Below are 20,101 nucleotides of genomic sequence, written 5' to 3'. Positions count from 1 at the left end.
GTTAAAAATACTAGGGGACTCGCAGTACTCCTGTGGCAGTCTAGTACGTTGGAACTGCCTCCTGGCAAACTTAAATGCTGTGAGGTATTGAGAATCTGGATGCAGTGGGACAGAGAAGAAAAGCATTCATGAGATCTAAAAAGTGTGTGGCTGCAGTGGGTAGGTTTCACAATATTGTGGCGGGATTAGGAACCACAGGAAACTCTGCCTGTATTACAGCATTAAGAGGAAGCAATCCTGAATCAGTCTCCAAAGTGCCCCCTTCATTTGTTGTGATGCGCATTCATTTATTTTTTACATTTGTAAAGCGCCCAAGAGCAGTGATGTGAATTGAGTTTAGGCAAACAGCCAGATTTTTAGAGCCTTACAGAAAGGCCAGTAGGAGGTCTCTGCTCTCTGTTCAGGCAGTAGGGAGTTCCAGTGTTTAGCTGCGACTGATGGGAAGCTGGAGCCTGCTCATCTTGACCTTTTTGTCTTAGGCATTTTTTAGTCGGTTAGCATAAATTGTCCTTACTGGTCTGGTAGACATATTTTTTGTTCTTCTGGCATAAGTATTGGAAGGCCGTGTTTCAGAGGCATTTGTGCGTGATGGAATGTTTTGAAAATGATCCTTTCCCTAATAGGTAGCCAATTGAATTTTTTCCTGGTGTCCGAGATATGGTCTCTTTCGGATATATTCAGGGCTGCTCGAAGAGCATTATTTTTGATGACTTGGAGTTTGTCCACATTGGTGCAACACTCCACAAAAGCCCTACATCATGAGGGTCACTTGTCCACAATTTGTCAGGTACCGTAGATAGGTCCACTTGAGCAAATGAAGGGGCACTCCCTACCAACAGTATGGGACATGGACGTGTCGATAGTATCATTTCACAAGGGACGCACACTCCCAATATTATCTCCTCATCATTGTCCTTGTTTCCAAAGAGAACTTCATCAGTTATGTCTCTCAGGGGCTGGGTTTGGTCAATACTCAAAATCACACACCACACTCCCCTATCAATGTCTGTTGCTATAACACAATCCTTTCCCTTGACACAACACTCCTTCTATATCGAGCATGACAATAGACCCTGCAATGAGTTCTTGGGGCTGGGTGGGCCTGAAGAAAAATTCAGACGGCACCCGCCAGTACCGATTGGCCACCTGCAGTGCTGTGCTAAGAAGCACTGTTCCCATATACAAACAAATCAGGGGCCACTGGTATCCCTCTCGACACTGCTTTATTTCCCAAGGCATGTATAGTCAGCATGAACGCGAGTAACAAATACCGGCGGTTGAACACATCACTCCCCTTTCAGTAAACTAGATGGTCATGTTGAGCATGCTTAGGCTATCCCTACCCAATAAATTGATGGCGGTCGTGGTGGAAAACAAAAATGGGGGCCGTATCACCCTGTCCCCTATTTTCATGGGTAGTTCTTGTGTAAACGGAACAGATTATACTGCCTCAGAGAAGCCCTGCGTGTCCATTACCTCGCCTGACAAAGGGAATCCTCCCACACCGATACACGATTTTGTAGTGCCAGCATCCACAATTAAAATTAATGGTGTATTACCTAGCGCCACACCCACCAATGGTTCCTCCTCTGGGTTGGCAGTGACTGATAGAACTGGGCATGCTAAGGCTCTCTGTGGGCTGTCCTAGTCTGGGTAGGTGTTTGTTCGTGGAAAAACAATTGGGGCCCCTGGATAGTGCGTCACTGTGCCGTTAAGTACTGCATTACTATTCTGCACTTGGGGCACTGCTGCTTCCACAGATGTACTGGCTATGAGCACCCTCACTCCTCCTTCTCACCTGCTTGTTTTTCTCTGCCAAAAGGTGCACTTACATCTACATGCCCCCCCAAAATCCTCCGTCATGGTGTCCCATCAACTGCCTGCACAATCCAGGGACAGCACCCCACTCCAAAGCACAGGCAGGAATTCTGATGACAATTCTGTAAACCTCTCTTAAGTGCATGCAAGGGGACTGGTCGCTGAAGGTGGGCCCTGCCCCACCGAATGTGTGGCCAGGAATCTGTCACCCTCACAAGGCCCACTGGGTTCATATCAAGGTCACCACTTTTGTAGGGTAAACCAACAACCAGACAGAAAATGACACTCCTCTAATGAAGGTCTTGGTGCACCCTTTTGTGAGAAGAACAAGCGCTTGCTACAAAAAGAAAACGGAGACAGGGTATTATAAATCCAATGCTGCAGAGCACTCCTTCTTCGAAGCAAATAGCACATTATAACTACAATCACCATCATCTATGACGCACACGATAAACAGTGTTCATCCCCACCCTCATTGGCTGCTGCCTATATACATACTACTGGTCACATATGAACCCCCAATTTTCCCAGGTCCCATTATTCAGTCTACTTTGTGAAGGATTTAGGAGTTGATGGGCATCTGGTAGTTCAAATGGGATGACCATCCTGGGGGGCGCTGGTGTCCTAAATCTCAACTTGGCAGCTCAAGACCTCTGCTCCGACTCCCATGGGTTTGTCTTTCACCGGACCAGGAAATTGAGCGAGCACGAGAGAGAGAGAGCGCGAGCACGAGAGAGAGAGAGAGCGCGAGCACGAGAGAGAGAGAGAGCGCGAGCACGAGAGAGAGAGAGAGCGCGAGACCGACCAGCAGAGAGGTAGAGACCAGCAGAGAGGTAGAGACCAGCAGAGAGGTAGAGACCAGCAGAGAGGTAGAGACCAGCAGATAGAGGTAAGGAGAGAGAGGGAAGGAGAGGAGGAGAAGGACCAGGAGAGGGAGAAGGAGAGAGAGGGAAGAGCAGGGGTCAGAGGCGAGCAGGTTGGGGAGAAGGGGGGCAAGGGGAGGGAAAAGGAAGAAGGCCAGACTGGGAGAAGCGTATCTGCCAAGGGCCTCTGCAGCTCCTCAGCCCCCATCACCACGTCCAGCATACCTCTGCAAACAAAAAGAGCTGATTATCTCTCACCACGCTTATAAGGCTGCTTCTCCTCCCCTCCTCCGGAGCCTACCCACAGGGTCCATGGGGTAAGGGGTGGGGATCACAAGGTGTAGGATGACATGCAGGGATAGGTGCCCCTTCCACAGCTGTTGCTTTGGCCCTCTAGTGCTCACCCACCCCTATGGTGACCACAGCTCTTCCCAGAGTCCAATGAGGAAGGGGCGGGATTCAGAGGGTGTAGGTGACAACAGATGCCGTTTACTGGGGATGGAAGGAAGTTGTTCAAGGAAGGATGGGAGGGCCAGCCCGCAGGATGCAGATTTTACACCAGCTGTAAAGTGGAAGGGGAGGCAGGTGGGCACGCATAGGCACAGACAGGTCCTCTCTCCAGAGCGGTGCTTCCCCACTCCAGACACCATCCCCATGATGGACACAATGGTTTCCAGGGTCAAAATAGGAAGGTGACAGAGAGGGGGCGAGGCATCACAGGTGGGCACAGATCGGCATGGACTGGGAGTGGAGGAGGGGTTTGTTTTTTTAGGAAAAGGAGGTGGAAACGCCTACCCCGCCAGGCTGCAGTAAAAGCTTCTGTTACAACTGCCTGGTCTGGGAGTTTTTAGGGGGTGGGGGGAATAGGCCTTGAGTTCCCTGTGTCTTGGACAGGAACAGGGCTTATACAGTGCAATATGAAAAAGTCATGTAATAAATTGAAAATGCAACGAGTGACCTATATGAAAAACACAGGTAAAGGCTGGGAGAGGTCCACCGGTGGAGACTACCACTTCCACACCACTCTCTCTGCCACTACCATCCCTACCTCCTCTGTCTCCAAATGCCCCATCCACCCCCACTCCCTCTACCCCATACCTGCACCCTACCTCCACTCTTTCTACGCCCATCCACATTAAACAGCCCCCCACCCACTCCACCACTCTCTACCACCACCTTACCAAGGCCTGTTGATTCTGGTATGACCTAATGTTCCAACAATCTTGATTTTATTTTACATTAGTCTTTAATGTTAAAGCTCATTGACAGAGTGGAAGTCAAGAGTGAGTCATTACTGGCACAATCATACTCATCACAGTAAAAGGGGAAGTAAAAATAAGGTGTGCATTATTACTGGTCCAGTCATACTCGTCATAGTGACAGAATATAATTCAAGTGTAATCCAAGTGATAATATTGTACGAAGAAGCATATTCATTGTGGTACTAAGAGAGAGTACCAAGAGATTGAGAGGTCTGTCAAAATTGTTGTTAAGCCAGAGAGGAAAGTGGACATTGTGTCAAGAAAGACTAAAGAGTATATTGAGTCAAGCAAAAGAGGGAAAGTAAGTCAGAAAGGGAAAGCTGTGTTAAAGCCACGTTTGAAAAAACGGAAACCCCTATTTTGGAATTGTATGAACTTAAACTAATGGGCAAGAGCTAAAGGATTGAATATTGAAGTGATTTTTGCTGATAAGCAGAGTACAGGAGAAAGGAGTCTTTCTCCTGTACCTTAGCTATTTTGAACAGTGGTAGGGACAGCAGATTAGAGTTGGACAGTTCTACATTTGAGACTCAACGACGAGCACCCAAGTTACTTTATGATGTAGGGAAAACTCTTCTTACAGCAAGGAGTTATTTATTTTCCCCTTTTTAAGTTAGATAACATTAGAATGGTGGAAACTAGTCTGTCCTTCTGACCTGCCACAATACCCACATCCATATTGAAATCAGAATGTGAAACTGTTCAGAATAAAGTTAGGACAAAATCTACTGCAGTCACAGTGCCCATAAAATATGGTTCTCCAATTATTGGGGTGATTTAAATCTAAAATGTTGAACATTGGGACAAACTACGGTTTTCTCAAAACTCTCCCTTATGTACTTGAGCTTACATACCCGGCACACACTAACCGTAAGGGGTAACCAACTATGGACAGTTCCTATTGGCCAGTGCATTTAATTGGTCCCTAGACACAAGGGAAAATGACATCTCCCATCCACTATTTTCCCCATTGGATCTTTCACATATGGCTAGACACACGAGTGTTGTAAGTTTTGGTTTCATTCCTAACAATTGAACTACGGACTTTAGGTATAATAATTACACAATGTTATAAATATGCCTCCTGTGCATCCATGTTTGAAGAATAAAAATATTGAAAAAGAAAAGAAAAAAAAAATAAACACTTTCCTGGCTCTCTTGCTGGGTGAACTGCGTCTCAATTTGTCCAATCCCTTCCGAAAGTACCATCGCAAACTTATGATTATAATATTTTAATGACTAAATGTTACTAAATGCCACCGATATTCATATTTAAGGTTGTACCATTATGTTACAATAAGGAACACAAGTTTATTTTTGTTATAGTCCATTGGCAGACAGAGAGATTGAAACCCCACTGGCACGCATTGACTACACAATAAGCTAAAAATAACGGGTTACGAAAAATGAAACTAAACATATTTCCAGCCTCTCATGTGACATAGGATTCAAAAAGCAAAACCAAAAAGGTGGATGATGAAAGGTTTTGATGCAAATCAGGCCAGGTCCCACACCAAAGGGGCAGTCCAGCACGAACTGCTAGGTCACATCCCTTCTGCACATGACCACAAGCAACCCCAGAGTGGTTTCGGCCTCATGCATATGCGTCTTTCCCCTCTCTGTAATGGCCATGCAGGGCGAAGAAAGATTATCTGGAGGGTTGCCCAGATATGTGCGCCAAGATAGATTCTAAACCTTGCAGCCGTCACCTCTTGTTTTGCATAGGATACAAAAAGACAACTATTCTACTGGGGATCAATGTGAATAGCCACCTGCACTGTAGAACACTATTAGCAATTGCTTGCTCCACCTAAAGACCTTAAGGTTAACTGGCCAAACAGAATCTGCTCTTTTCAGTTTTGCCACTCACAGTATGCCATTAATTGAACTATTAACCAATCAAGTAAACAGGTGATAATATAGGAACACTATGGTTTCAATGTAAATGAGTGCATGTTTGAGCCATGCCACCTTTGTTCAAGACATGTTTGATAGCATCTTTTTTTAATCTTTCAGTCAATGGGCTCTTACCAAATCCATATTAAACTGTATGCCACTCATATTCCTCTACAGCAAATGAGCTTCAACAGATCCATTTGCTTTAAACATACTTTCTTACAGTTTTTTTAACACATGTGGTCTTTCTTTGAGAAAAAGGCTAATTAACAGAACATCTCTTCCCATTAAACACAAGTTTGATTTTGCTCATCATACATATGTTATGTACACTTAAAATGTAAAAAACATTTATATGTGCGGTCGGTCAAAAAAAAAAAACAACAATCTTAGAGTGTTCGCCCATACACACAATGCACTAATCTCTACACACTTTTCAATTCATTGAATGGTGACCAAAATACTGCAGATTTCAGGAGATCACCAAGGTAGATTTCAAATCTTCCCCAATTAACAAGCTATCTGACACTATAGAACCTGGCGAATGTCTCAAATAAACTTGGGGGAACCACACAGATGTGCACTTTGAAAACAATTAAGCCTTACAAATAACTTTAATTTTAAGTAACTATCAAAGTGCAAGAATATATTTTTGTCAGTACAACCAAGACTCTAATATCCTAGTAAAGCAGATCACAAATTAAAGAGTTATATGCATAGTTATATTTTGCCATTCAAGGCGCACTTTAAAAACGAATCAACTGTACTAGACCAATACTAAAAAATTGAGGCTTTGTTTTTCTTAAGATCAACATGCTCTTTACAGTTCTATTACATTCACAATATGTTAACTTACATTTCCTATTAACATTCTGTGAACATACATTTACATTTTTCCTTGACAGGCCGCATCTTTACAATCTATTTAATTTCTTATCTAAATGCAGTGTATATACTGTGGAGAAAATACCCCACATTTGTCTAACTTATAAGTGATATATTTATTAGTTTGTTAAACTGAATGCCATATTTTGCCTGCAATCTATATATCCCATTCAAAATAGGTTGCACACAGAAGACTGTGGCGGTCGGCAAAGTCCCAATCCAGTGAGTGCACTCAAGGGCCAACAGGCCCAAACAGCCGGAAGAGGAAAGGCGTGGGCTCAGACAGCAGACCAGTGTGTGGTTGGCAGTGACAGGGAGCGAAAGGGGGATCAGGGTGAAAACTCAGATCAAAAATTAATCCCACCAATGCTTGCTGGAGGAGATGGAGACAGGCAGTGGGTGGGGGCAGGGAGCCAATAGTCCTTTTCCCCCCGCTACTTGAAGGCTGTACAAAATCAGCATACAAAAGGCAGCCTTTTTGGTGTGCAGATCAATAGGCAGGATATGGACATAAAACCAGTTAAACTGGGGTTTAGTCACTTGAATGTTGTTTACGCTTCTTTAGAAGACATTTTGGAAGTGGGCACAGAAGTGAATTGTAAAGTGTAGAGAAATTAAATGTGGATTTTTGGCAGGTCAGTAGTGTTATCTAGGTACAGAAGCATTTTCATGGCTGTGTTTGGATTATATAGAATACCTTTTTTGTTTAATTGTCAGGATACAGATTATACATTCACTTTGGCGTGATTGTCCCTTGACAAATTTGATGCATCTGTAGTCTGCAAGGCTGTTATGCAAAAAGAGAACAATTTTGCTCCAAATATGGTTTGATTAGTAGTATGACAGAAGTATGCTGAGAGAATGATATTCAGCACCATGACTGAAAGGCTAGACTCCCATCGGGCAAGACGGAATTGGGAATTATAGAAAATATTTGCACTAGTATGTAAACAGGCAGCTTGGCAGATTTATATTTTACTTGCTGGTCTGGTCTATATTCTGTAACTCGAAGCATTTTTATTTTCAGTACAAAAGGTCATCCACAGTGAAAAGGTGCTCAAAGAAACTTGATTGGATTTCCTTACAATTTGTTTTGGCAAAAGAAGTAACCTCTGTCAGAGGTAATTATTCTGTCATGTGCAATGCAGATATTTATTTATTTATTTTTTATTTATTACTCGCCCAGACCCGCGGGTATCACGGCAAAGATTTCAATTAATTGTAGAATTTTTATACAGGGTTACAGTTACCATCACATAGTACATATTTTATACTGAATTCCAAATAAATCATGTGATCATATTTCTTATACTCAGTTACAAATGGTCGCGGTAGCAGGTCACATTTTGTTTAAAACACTAGTTGCAGATCTAGCGGTACATGCGAGCCGTAGGGACTACATTTACTGTTTCGGTTCAAAGAAAGGCGGTAAACCATAGGCATTCTTACTAAGGTGGAGTAGGACTAGTTGAGGTTAATATTTGTTAAATAACCAAGTTTTCAGTGCTTTTTTGAATTTTAGTATGGAGTCCTCATTTTTGATACTAATGGGTAGTACGTTCCAGTGCGATGGGGCTAAGACTTTGAAGCTGCTTCCTCCTACTGTATTTGTATTGAGGAACTTCCAAGAGGGCCAGTTTATTAGATCTCAGTGTCCTACAGGAGATTTTGTTCTTGATAGTGTTGTTGAAGTAGCTAGGTGCTTTGTTGGTGATGCATTTATAAACGGTGCTGAGTGTTTTGAAAATGATTCTTGCTTCAATAGGCAGCCAGTGGTTTTCTCTTCTGATGCTAGATATATGTTCAGATTTCTTTATACCTAGAGCCGCTCTAAGTGCTTTGTTTTGTAATAGTTGGATTTTATTTAAATTGGTTTTGGAGGTTCCTAGGAATGGTATATTACAGTAATCCAATTTTGTTAGAATCGGCGCTCTGGCTAACGTGATGCAATTTGTAGGGGTAAGAAATTGGCGGCTGAGTGATATAAGTTTTGCTGTGTAGGCTGTGGACGATGAGAGGGTTGCTATTTGTTTGTGCATAGTGAGGTTGGCATCTATATATACACCAAGAGTTTTAACTTGTTTGAGTACTGGGATCTGTGTACCATCAATGTTGATATGAGAGTAGTTAGAGTGGAGGGTGCTTATTCTTTTTTGGGAGCCCACGATGAGGACCTCAGTTTTCTCGTCTTTAGGGCAGAGACTGTTTAGGGCCATCCAATTTTGAATTATAGAATAAACTTTATTGATGGTGTCGGTGTCTTGAGTGTAGTCACCTGTAATGGGGATGAGGATCTGGGTGTCATCAGCAAAGTTGGTGATACAAAGAACACAATACCACTATTTATCTCAAATCGAAGCAGTAAAGCTTTTGCCAGATTAAAATAAAGGGCCACAGGTGTTGGGTGAAGAGATCACACTGGCAAAATGGCATGGATTGAACCAAAGTTTATGCACACATGTTCTACATTTTATATGGCGCCACTATGTATACCCAGCCAGACCTTACTTTATGGCAGACAAGGAACACAGAGACCATAATGTTATCCCATAACTATGTACAATGTAATCGAACAGGTGAAACTGCTCAGTTTCTATTGAAAGTAATTTAGGCAGGTAAGAGATTTTGGGTGTTGGACGATGAAGTGATTTGCCCAGAATTACACAGTGGGGTTAAGAGTGAGTATGGACTCAAACCCAGATCACAAAACTCACTTCATCTACTTACTCTCTACATTGCCCCCAATGAAGCAGAGGCATGCTGGCATCTACACAAAGCAGTGCATTTGCCAAAAGAAATAAAATGCAAACTTACATAGCTTTTAGCCGCAAAGTGCCAGTACAAATTTGACAGGAAATTGTAAAGCAGCAATGTGTTATTTTATACTGAATGTAAGCAATTTTAATACAATGAGAATCCTAGTTATTCGGTTCAGGTCCTGCCCTCCCACCACATATTTGGAATGCAACCAACGCCTGGGAATAAAAGCAGGTGCCAAAGTCTCCTTTAATTATTAGGGCGTGGACACCCAGCAAGAACCTTTTATCTTACTAAAGCACAAGTACTGCTAGCAAAAAAAAAACATCAACAAAAAAGCACACTATAAGGCATTTCGTTATATTCAATGGTCATTCTACAGCCCTCACCCACCAGCACAATCCAGGGTCATATTTAGGCTTTCAGATGCCCTAGGCCAAATAACTGCATGCAACCTCTACCCACCTCCCCCAGGTTTACTCCACCTCCGCCAGACTCTACACCTTCACCAGATTCTGCCGCTTCAACAAACTCTGTCCGCATTGCCCAAATTAACCCCCTTCACCTCCATTTTGTCCCCCTTTTTGGAGCCATACAAATATAAGGACTTTTAAAGTTTGCAGGGATTAGACCGTTATTGCTTCCTCTCCATTAGTTCAAGCCTGTCATCTTCTATGGTATGTTAATTGAAAGAGTGTTTTCAGATCTATGCTGCCCAAGATTTGTGAAAGCAGTGTGTTCTGCAGTTGAGTGCGGTAATCGTTACGGCTAATTATCTACTTTCGGTTAGGTCCGAACACAATCTTTTTAGAAGCGATAATAACAAAAGCAGTCTGCCAATTGGACACACATGAGAGAAGGTTGGAATGAGAACATTTTTTGTTTCAATGCGAATATCAGGTTTCTCTCACAGATTTTACGTGGCCCTCTTCCTGCTCCCACCTGTGAGGCTAAAAACCTTGGAGTCATCTTCGACTCCACACTCCTTGTCTCCTCACATCTTTGACGTCGCTAAGAAGTCACACTACCAGCTGCACTTCCTCTGAGGTATTCTTCCTTTCCTCTCCTTCCCCCAGAAGCTCACCATCTCCAAAGCTCTAGTTCTCTCCAGGCTGGACTACTGCAACAGCCTCTTTGTAAATCTGCCTGCTTCTACTCTCCGCCCTCTGCAACTCATCCAAAACAGGACTGCAAGACTTGTCCTTGGCCTCAAGCCAAATGATCGATCTCTCCAGGACTGAAATCTCTTCACTGGCTTCCAGTGGCTGCGAAGATTAAGTTCATAAACCTCTGTATTGTCCACAAACCCATCTGGGGGCTGGGTGCTCAATACCCTCTTCGTAAATATCTTCCTTCTCGATCCATTCGCTCCTCCGCCTCAACTCCCTCAGGGTCAGTCGCTTCTCCAAGCAACGAGTTGGTGGTAGATCTCTTTCCTCAGCTGGGGCCTCCCTCTGGAGCAGCCTTCCTGCCTCTCTGAAACTTGAGAACCATCACCGGTTCCAGAAGCACCTCAAAACCTTGCCCTGTGCTTCTGCCTGCTCTCCCCTGCTGAACTCCTGGTTGAAATTGAAACAGCACTGGTCACCTGGGTACCCTCTGATCTCGGGCCCAGGTCACCTCCCCGGCAGTTGCACTCCTGCACTAGTTGCCCCCCCAGGCAACCATTTCACTCGGGTCTGTGTCTGTATCCCTACAGTCCCCTACCAGCACTTGACTGCACTTACCCTTGCACTTGCCACCAGCTGGCCTCCCTTTTTATTTGTATTTGTTTTATCTGTTCTACTGTGTGATCCCATGTACTGCATTGCCCCCTCACACTTTTCCCCTCCCCTGTACTTGCGCAATCTCAATGTCACCAGGCCTAGTAAGATCGTAGTCTTCCCTTTGTTCCCCCTTCCTTGCCTCATCGCGCCTTTAACATTTGTGTATAGGTGCGTTATAAATGACATATCAGATCATGACTAATGTCAAAATGACTACTGTCACTCAGCTCTTTCAGACTCCTCTGCTTCTTCTCTTATACCAGACTGACTGGCTGCAATTTAGGAATGGAGTGCCGCCAGTAATCTCTGCCTTATGTCAGTAAGACTGTGATCCACCTCATTCGGTGGGTCCGTCTGTCTGTCTGTCTGTCTGTCTGTCTGTCTGTCTGTCTGTCTGTGTCTCTCTCTCTCTCTCTCTCTCTCTCTCTCTCTCTCTCCCCCCCCCCCTGTGAGGCTAAAAACCTTGATGTCATCTTCGACTCCAGCCTCTCTTTCTCTCCTCAGATCTCTAAGAAGTCAAACTATCAGCTTCACCTCCTCAGAGTTATGTTCCTTTTCTCACTTTCCCCCAGAAGCTCACTGTCTCCAAAGCTCTGGTCCTCTCTAGGCTGGACTATTGCAACATCATCTTCCTACCTCTACTCTTCGACCTTTGCAACTTATCCAAAACAGGACTGCAAGACCTGTCCTTGCTTCAAGCCCAGGGATCGTATTTCTCTAACTCTGAAATCTCTTCACTGTCTCGCTGTGGCTTCAAGACCCTCTGCATTGTCCACAGGGCTTTCTGGGCCTGGGACCACTCTACCTCGAACTTTCTCTTCCAAAACATCTTCCTTCTCGAGCTCTCTGCTCATCCACCTCCAACTCTGAGGGTCAGACACTTCTCCAACCAGAGAGTTGGGGGCATATCTACCTCCTCGGTTGGGCCCATCCTCTGGAACAGCCTCCCTGCCTCTATCAAAATTGAGCAGAACCACCTCTGGTTCCGTAAGCAACTCAAGACTTTCCTTTTCGCTTCCGCTTTCTCTCTTCTGCTCCCCTGCTGATGCAGCCAACTGCTACGCGCACTGGTCACCCTCTGAAAGCTGGCTCAGGTTCCTGCATGTCCAGTTGCCCTTGCACTTCCTGCGGGCTCCCCAGTACTCAAGGGTCTGTATCTGCAACACTACAGTCCCTCATCCCTGCAAAAATGAGCCACCTGCTGGCTGCACTTGTGAGTTAACTGCACTTCCCCCTTTCCCCTCGCACCTAGCATTGCCCCTCTTCCCTGCACTTGTGCGATCTGAACGACACAAAGCCTAGTAAGATCGTTATTTTGTCCTCCCTTGTTTCCCCGTCCTGGTCTTGTAGCACCTAGAAACACTTGTGTACAGGCGCATTATAAATGCCATATCATGAGAAGCACCTAGAATGGTCTAATATTAATGCAACATAGCTAAATGTCTACATCAGGTCTTGTCAAATGGTAAAGTTTGCATATGAAATATATGCAAGTGGTAAAGGCACATCTTACAAAAACGTTGAATAAAAACAACTCAACCCCCTTCCCATGGTTATAGCTCTGGTGTTAGCAGGGGGCAAAATGGAAAGAAGGCAAGTTACCTCCAATCCCTTGGACTAGAACGCCCTTAAAATATGTCAAAATCACAAGTGCAATCTGTAAACTCTGCCGAGGCATAAACACCTATAACTTTACATGTTCCCCCTTGGTTAGCTAGTAAATAATCAAGCGCCATTCTACTCTGGAGGACCATAGTTCTGAGTGCAACTTAGTATCTGCATTTCTTTAGCGGTGTTGTTGGCTACCTGTTAGAGGAGGCATGATAGGGCATGAAGCCGTGTAGGTACATTGTAATATGGATAAGCAGTATTAATAGAAATCCTACTATTCTCTACCATATATGGTGCTAATGCTATATTTGTAGGGAGCAAACAGTAGACAATGTCTGGCATGTTACAGGGTCTTGGTCTAATCCGCACCAGGTGGAGTTCTGAGCATGTCAGAGCAGTGGAGTGTTGAGGCAGAGGCAAAATGAAAGCTTTGAGGACTAAATGTATGAGAAGGAGTCTAATGTAGCATAGCATCACATCCTGCCACATCACTACACGGGAGAGCGACATTCAGGTCTCATGCAATGCACAACTATAGCCTCAATGCACCTACTTTCTGCCAAGAGGGCAGATAAGGGGTAAAGCACAACAACCAGCTTCCCTTCACAGGCCCCAGCTTTTCAAACCAAGGATGAGATTGAGATGACCCATCCGCTTTTCATCTGGCCGAGATCTTTGGTGATGGGGCTAAGATGGGTGGGTTTGTCACCATGTTTAGTTTATGTCTTAACTGCAGACACATTCCTGTGGAGCATGTAAAATAGCATATTCTAAACAAAGCCTTAATTAACATTTTAAGTTGAGAAATGGGAAGAAGTGAAACTACCTGTTCCAAGTAGGGGCAGGTAAGAAGCGAGGAAACATGGACAAGGGATAGTTGCAGAGATGGCCAAAGGGGATGTGAAATGAGTGTCATGGCCAACGACGGATGGAATGGTTTAGGGGAGGGTGTAGTGTTAGGTTAAAAATTACAAAGACATTGACAGGGCAGGACTAGCACGGAATGCACAAAAATGTAATCTCCAACTCTGACAAGCAAACTAGCTCTAAAGAGGTCTTCCATCAACTTTGAATTAAAAGTCTGGACATTAGCATGGTCCTCAACAATGGACCTCATCAAGCATTGTAAAGACACTCTTCGGGCAGAGGCAACACTCTAAAAGCCACATCTTGAAGTTTAGATCAAGAAGTTAATCCTGCAATAGGGCAGAAAAAGGTTTCCTAGTCCCAGCCCATCCACTATGTATATCAAGCCAAGGGCACTTCTCTAGATTTAGTACCAAGTCTGGGCGACTATTAAAGAAGTTCACAATCGGCCATAAATGCGTGATCTCTACAAAGTTCAATTCACAAACTTGTATGGACCGTTACATAGATGGCATCTTCTTTTACAGTGGCCGTCAAACTAGAGTTCAAAGTAAAGAGTGCAGAAACATGGAGATTTGTAAAGAATGGTGGGGTTTGGGGCAAAGAAAGGAATTTGGGTGTCTCACCAGTTACCCTTTTATAGCTAATTTAACATTTTCCATTTTATTAAAATGTAGACTTTGGTTTCCCCCAAAACAGATTGAAACAAATAAAGCACACAAAATAATCCAACCCAAAATAAAAGTCTTGTCCCATGCTAAAATAAGCTGAGTGGGTAGAACTGTTGTAACTTTTAAAGTTATTTCCAAATAAAATAAAAGCAGACCATTATTTTTGCCCTGTGTGTAGCGTATGTATTCGGAGGTAGATATTTAGGTGTTCCAAAGGGAATTTTGGCATGCAACCTCTTCCTGGATAGATTGATTACTAAAGGTGTACAGTGCTACTCATTTGAGAGAAAACGATTAGTCTCATTGTGTACATAGACCCAATTTAATAGGACCTAGGAAAAAAAATAAAATAAAATGAATACCTTGATGGAACATTTTCCAACCGTGGCGAGAAGCCTCAGGAACAGCAGGGGATTGGAGTAATGCAGCTCAAACTTTAGTGAAGAGAGGATCCTCCCGTTCCATCTTCAGCACAGCCTTTTTGTCATAGGTGTTTTCCAATCAGGGAGCACAGCAAATCAGGCTGAAAGCACCAGACTCATTAGCTGCTGTCTTAAGTTAATCAATTATTTGATTAGATTACTGAAGACATTCTTTAACCACCATGGACTGGGTGCAATTAACTCTGCAGTAGCTTTACTGTTAAGGTTCTTTGAAGCAACCCCAGCTTACAAAAAGGATGTTTTCTTTTTATTTTCTTCATGCATATGCCCCAATCAAAAGCAGCAAAATAATCAACTACGAGGTCACACATTCCATCATTACATCGGTAGCCAATATTGGAATCCACATCAGAGGAAGAGTTTACATCTGAACCATCAAGTCTGACCATTTCCCTACATGTCGCCATCGATTTTAGCAGGTTTGCTTGGCTTGTGTCAGTGCCACTCCTTTGGCTAGAATTGGCACACTATCTACTGCAAGTACAAAGGGAATAACTAGGAGGTGCCGATTAGTTGACAAACCCATATTCATTACTCGCTGTGGGGAGGGAGAATAATGCAATTTTTGATACATTTTACACCTGGTTTGAGAGTTGGCCAGATGGACGTACCTCTGGATAGGAATCCTCTTCTAGCTTGCAGGCCAGGAATAAACATGTGGCGCCCAGGAGTTGCAGCATCGGGATCTGAGTGTTGCTGGCCTTCAAGAACAGGTTCATCAAATAAATCGCCAGGTACAGAGTTTCCTCTTCCATGGTGAAATACTCCTGTGAAACATGGTCATATTAACTCAGTTGTCCCATTGTGGAAATCAAAATCTTTCGGTAATGTAAAACCTTCACATGAAAATGGCGGGGTGGGGATCTTGTGATCTCGGTTATATTCCAGTTATAAAACTTGAGTAGCATGGTCAGTTCACAGATGAGTACAATATGTAATCATAGATTCAAAGCCTCATTTAGTGATTAGTCTGAGAGCAGATAGACTACTATTAAATGACATCATAATCGAGCTGATAAATGGAGGAATCTAGAATAAAGTCCTATCACGTTAAGGCACATTACTGATGCCCATGCATTCATCTTTGGGACCTCTTCTGAAAATAATTGACATCCTACAATACAGGATACCTCCATCTCCTGCACACCATATAACTGAAAAGCTAGTCGAATATTCGACTTTTTGTGTGCTAATTTATTGACGAATATTGTTCTTTCTTTGCTTATGAAATCCGCATATATATCCGTCAAAAATGCACCATTAAAAAAGTGAAGAATGTTAATCCCCATATAGACTGATATTACTACTCCATTGCAATAAATACTTTAATAATGTTGGTACAAGCTGATGAAGGAGCTCATTGCGTTTCAGGAGAGGACGATCCCTTCTTCAGGAGCAATATTGAACATCCATTAAGTAATATTAAAAAAAAAAAAAAAGTAAAATATAAACACACTTGGAACCGTTAAGCAAATCAAAATGTATAATCTTACGCAGAATTCTTATTCCGGGCACAAAAACGGTGCTTGCCACTACCCATTTGCTAGTGATCATGGACTCTTAGCGAGTGAGAAATTGTGTGCATGTAGAGAATGGAAGTGGCGAGGGCCTTTAGTTCTGGCTAGTAGCTTGCAACTTGAATTTCTGCCCTCTGGTCTTACTTATAAAAGCATAGTTATTCAAAATAACCTCAAGGAAGTAATATCCTTCAAAACAAACCCATATTAACTTATTTTCATCACCATAATGTGAAAGAAGAAAAACAGTCTGCTATTCTGTACCCAATCAATAGGCCTTGCGAGAACCACATCTATCTAGATGCTCAAAATCAAAAACACCTGTTCTTCAATTGGATGCAATGTCGAAAGATTTTAAGCTTTAATATTTGATACTTAAAACAATACTGGTTTCATAGGTTGTAAAGAAAATGTAACCTTTGAACCTTTTTACAACAATGTGAATTGTACTGTGATGCAATTAGCTGGTCTTGTAACCTCAATCGCTGTATTAACTAAACGGATAATATTGACCTCATCTGAGAATATGCACTGTTAGACCATAAGGGGGCTTGGGCTGCGAGTCATTCATGCAATTCTGGCTAGAAAGCAGCAAGCCCAAAATAAAATGAACGGCGAGCAACACTCTGCTGTAAAAAGATCTAGGTGTTATGGGAGCATTAAAAAAGGTGGCAACAACTGTGGGTAGTCTTCATCTCCAGTACACTATTAAAAGAAAACTGTGGGCTGGTCGTTTTGTCTGAAATGTGAAAGGACCAGTCTCGTTTCCCAAAAGCTCAATCTTCCGAGGAAAAAACAAAATGAACGTCCGGTTTACTGAACCAGGTAAAATGTGCAAGTTTCAAAGCCGCTAGCCCCATAAGCTAAACCTTAGAAAGTGAAAGACAGTTATGGAGTCCCGGAAATTCCTTGGTTTTCTCCATAGATACACTCCCTTCTCAAATAGCCCTTTTAGCAGGGCGTTGGTTCCTCACCTTGCACAGCGTTGCAGAGAGGGACAAGCAATCAGTACTATACCTTGATTTGCAGCATTTTTAGGGTGGATGGAGCCTCCCCCTCTTTGTAGCGCTTACACGGATTGGGGCCACTATGGGCAGATGAAATCACTGAGGTGAACAAACATTGCTACCACTATTGACTAGTTATCTCTGGTAAACTTACTTGAGAGGCCCAAAGCCACACAATTCAGCCAGCCTGCACATACAGGTTGGGAACTGCCACTCACCATGTGGGGCAGATGGGTGTGCGGGTAAGTAGAAGTGGCCGTACCTCCAGGAACTCCCTCGAGTCTGGGGAACCCTAATCCTGGGATATTTAAGGAAGCTCTCTTAAGTGAAACCATTATGTTCACGTCAATCTCCCATATCCCTCCTGCTCAGATTCCGATCCCAACATAGGTCTAGTCAGCTGTAACCATCACAAGTCCTCTTATGTTACCCAAACACTGCCCCCTAGTGTAAAGTGCCTCTGAATGCTGGCAGGCTGCGTAACAAACACTGGTGCAATTTAATTCTCCATGTGTCAGGAGGTTTATCCCCCAGCAACATCCAGTCTGCTGCGCACTCTTTAAAAGCATAAAAGAAACAAAAACAGACTGCCTTGAACCAAAATGCCACGGGGTTTGCAGCAATGTAATGATGCACATCGCCATTTTGTATTCCATTAATAAAGCGCTATAGTCTCCTAAAAGCATTCTGATGTTAAGCAGTTAAGATGGATTTTCTGAATCTGCCCTGTGAATAGATTCTGAAGAATGGCCTCCCTATTCTGATGAACAGGGACCAAACTCGAATGTCTAGCCAAGGTATCTGGGTTGTGTGACTGAACAGCAAGGCTTCGACTTTGGGGGATGTGGAGGGAGCGGGGAAGAGCACTCCTAATAATGCAAGTTAGGCAGAATGTATACAATATACAGTTATTGCCTTGGACAAAAACTCAATTAAAACCACAGGTAAGTAACACACTAAAATAAATTGCAGCTTCTATACACATTCACCTTTGTGTGGTGTGCTCTGCTAAGAGCATGAACACTTGCCATTTAAATATAGTTAGAATTACTTTTGAATGTACTGTAAGTGTAGCAAAGCAAGTGAATAAAGAAATAGAACCAGGTTAGTATCAACATGCTGAGAATAAATAGATGGAGAATAAAGTTAGCAAAACCCCATACAAAACATAAGAATCAAGGTTCTAACCTCAGTGTCTTTTCCAAATTAGAAAACGGGCCTAGTGGCATCGTCACAGGTCCCAATAAAAGGCTTTTCAGGAGGCCGGGAGTCTATTTAGGAAGATTGAACACGTGTTGGCTCGAGTCATTAAGTAGTTGTAAGTGTTCCAAAGTTAAGTGAAAACAAGAAAGAAAGTATTTAAAATGACTCCTCTCCCATCTCCACCACCTCAGGGGAGGCCCAGGGGAGGATACCAGGCCAGACCACCACCATTACATTTTTTTAAAATTATGTTTATAGTTATTAAACATTTACACAAATTCAAATACAAACATAACAAGACAGCATTAAAAGTAACATTAAAAGTATCAAAAAAAGATGCTCCTTATATTAAAAGAAATGTATTCAAACATTACATTTGAGAGAAAAATAAGAGAAAAGAATGAAATAAAACAAAAGCATATACATCATAACTTTGTGCTATAAACCTCAACTATAGTAATCTATACATATATATAATGCATTAAAAAAAAGATCAGGGGGTCATTCCCCTAAGAGTATCACATCTACATCCAGAATCACCACATCAAACCGACTGTAACGCTCACCTGACTCCCACGGGGGCGCTGGCCTGGTTCGCGCTGCTGTGACCTCGTCTAAGGTGATGCGCAGGGTTCGGAAGACGGACTGGACTGGGCCCCAGATCTGGCTTGTCTGACTCGCAGAAGTATCCTTCTGTAGGTGAGAATAGGGGGTTAACTGTCTGCGGGGTAATGCAATCGGCCTCCCACTTACCCCTCTCACCCTCCTCAAAACCCTTCTGTGCTTCCCCGTAGCGTCTCACCTTAGGGTCTGGAAGGACGAGCTCTCCACCCTGCTTCTGATGCAGGGGCGCGTTGGTATCCAATTACGTCACTGGATTTTCGGATGGGTGAGAACCAAACTTGCTTGGCTTCCGGTAAGTTTTTCTATAAGTGGTTTCCCTTGTGTCCATGCATTAATGTTCTAATGCTAGTGTCTTTTTCCCCATAGGGGCCGGGGTACGGAATGCCGGGGAACAGGCACCGAACCGAGGTGAGCGGTGAAATCCTTGTGGAAATCAGGTAAGTCTTTAATGAGTGTTTTGGTAATGTCTTTTCATTCACTCATTAACGCTGATGTCTTTTTCCCCTTAGGGGCCGGGGTCTGAAAATGCCTGGATGTGGCGCGGACCCGAAATGAAAAGGGAATGACCCAACAGGTAAGTCTTGACATGGAGTTTTAGCTTCCCTTTTCCCTTCTTTCTCTCACCTTTGTTCTTGTCTTTTTCTCCCTAGGCGCGGGGGCGCGCTGCGAATCCGGATAGTCGCTGCTGAACATGGAGGCGCCCAGTAAAGGTGAGTAGAATGCGGCGCTGCAGCAATCGATGCAATGTGTTTTTAAAAATAAATGTCTTCCTTTTCAGGATTGTCGGCGAAATGTCTATGGGATGCAGATTTAGCAGGTGAGGCCTTTTCCTTCTTCTGTTCTCTTGTTCCCTTCCTTTGCAGGTGATTCAGGATGCTGGCAGGTGTGGCAGAAGTCAAGATGCAGGAGCA

The 20,101-nt window shown here is 43.4% G+C and overlaps 1 protein-coding gene across 1 annotated transcript in view; it reads right to left on the bottom strand.

The window, feature by feature from the left end:
* The window catches only part of LOC138565875 (cyclin-P-like), a 349,626-nt gene that overhangs the window by 16,939 nt on the left and 312,586 nt on the right, over positions 1-20,101 (bottom strand). Inside the window, exons 5-6 of the mRNA XM_069643028.1 lie at positions 15,451-15,606; positions 14,759-14,919 (exon numbers count right to left, since the gene is read on the bottom strand). Coding sequence (XP_069499129.1) covers positions 14,881-14,919; positions 15,451-15,606 — 195 coding nt within the window. The 3' untranslated portion in view covers positions 14,759-14,880. The remainder of the gene's footprint in view (positions 1-14,758; positions 14,920-15,450; positions 15,607-20,101) is intronic.

Source organism: Ambystoma mexicanum, chromosome 2p (assembly GCF_040938575.1).
Source record: "Ambystoma mexicanum isolate Mex_15411 chromosome 2p, UKY_AmexF1_1, whole genome shotgun sequence".
In the NCBI taxonomy this organism is placed as follows: domain Eukaryota; kingdom Metazoa; phylum Chordata; class Amphibia; order Caudata; family Ambystomatidae; genus Ambystoma; species Ambystoma mexicanum.
Note: the sequence above shows the minus strand (reverse complement) of the source record. Positions and strands in the feature narration are given on the sequence as shown.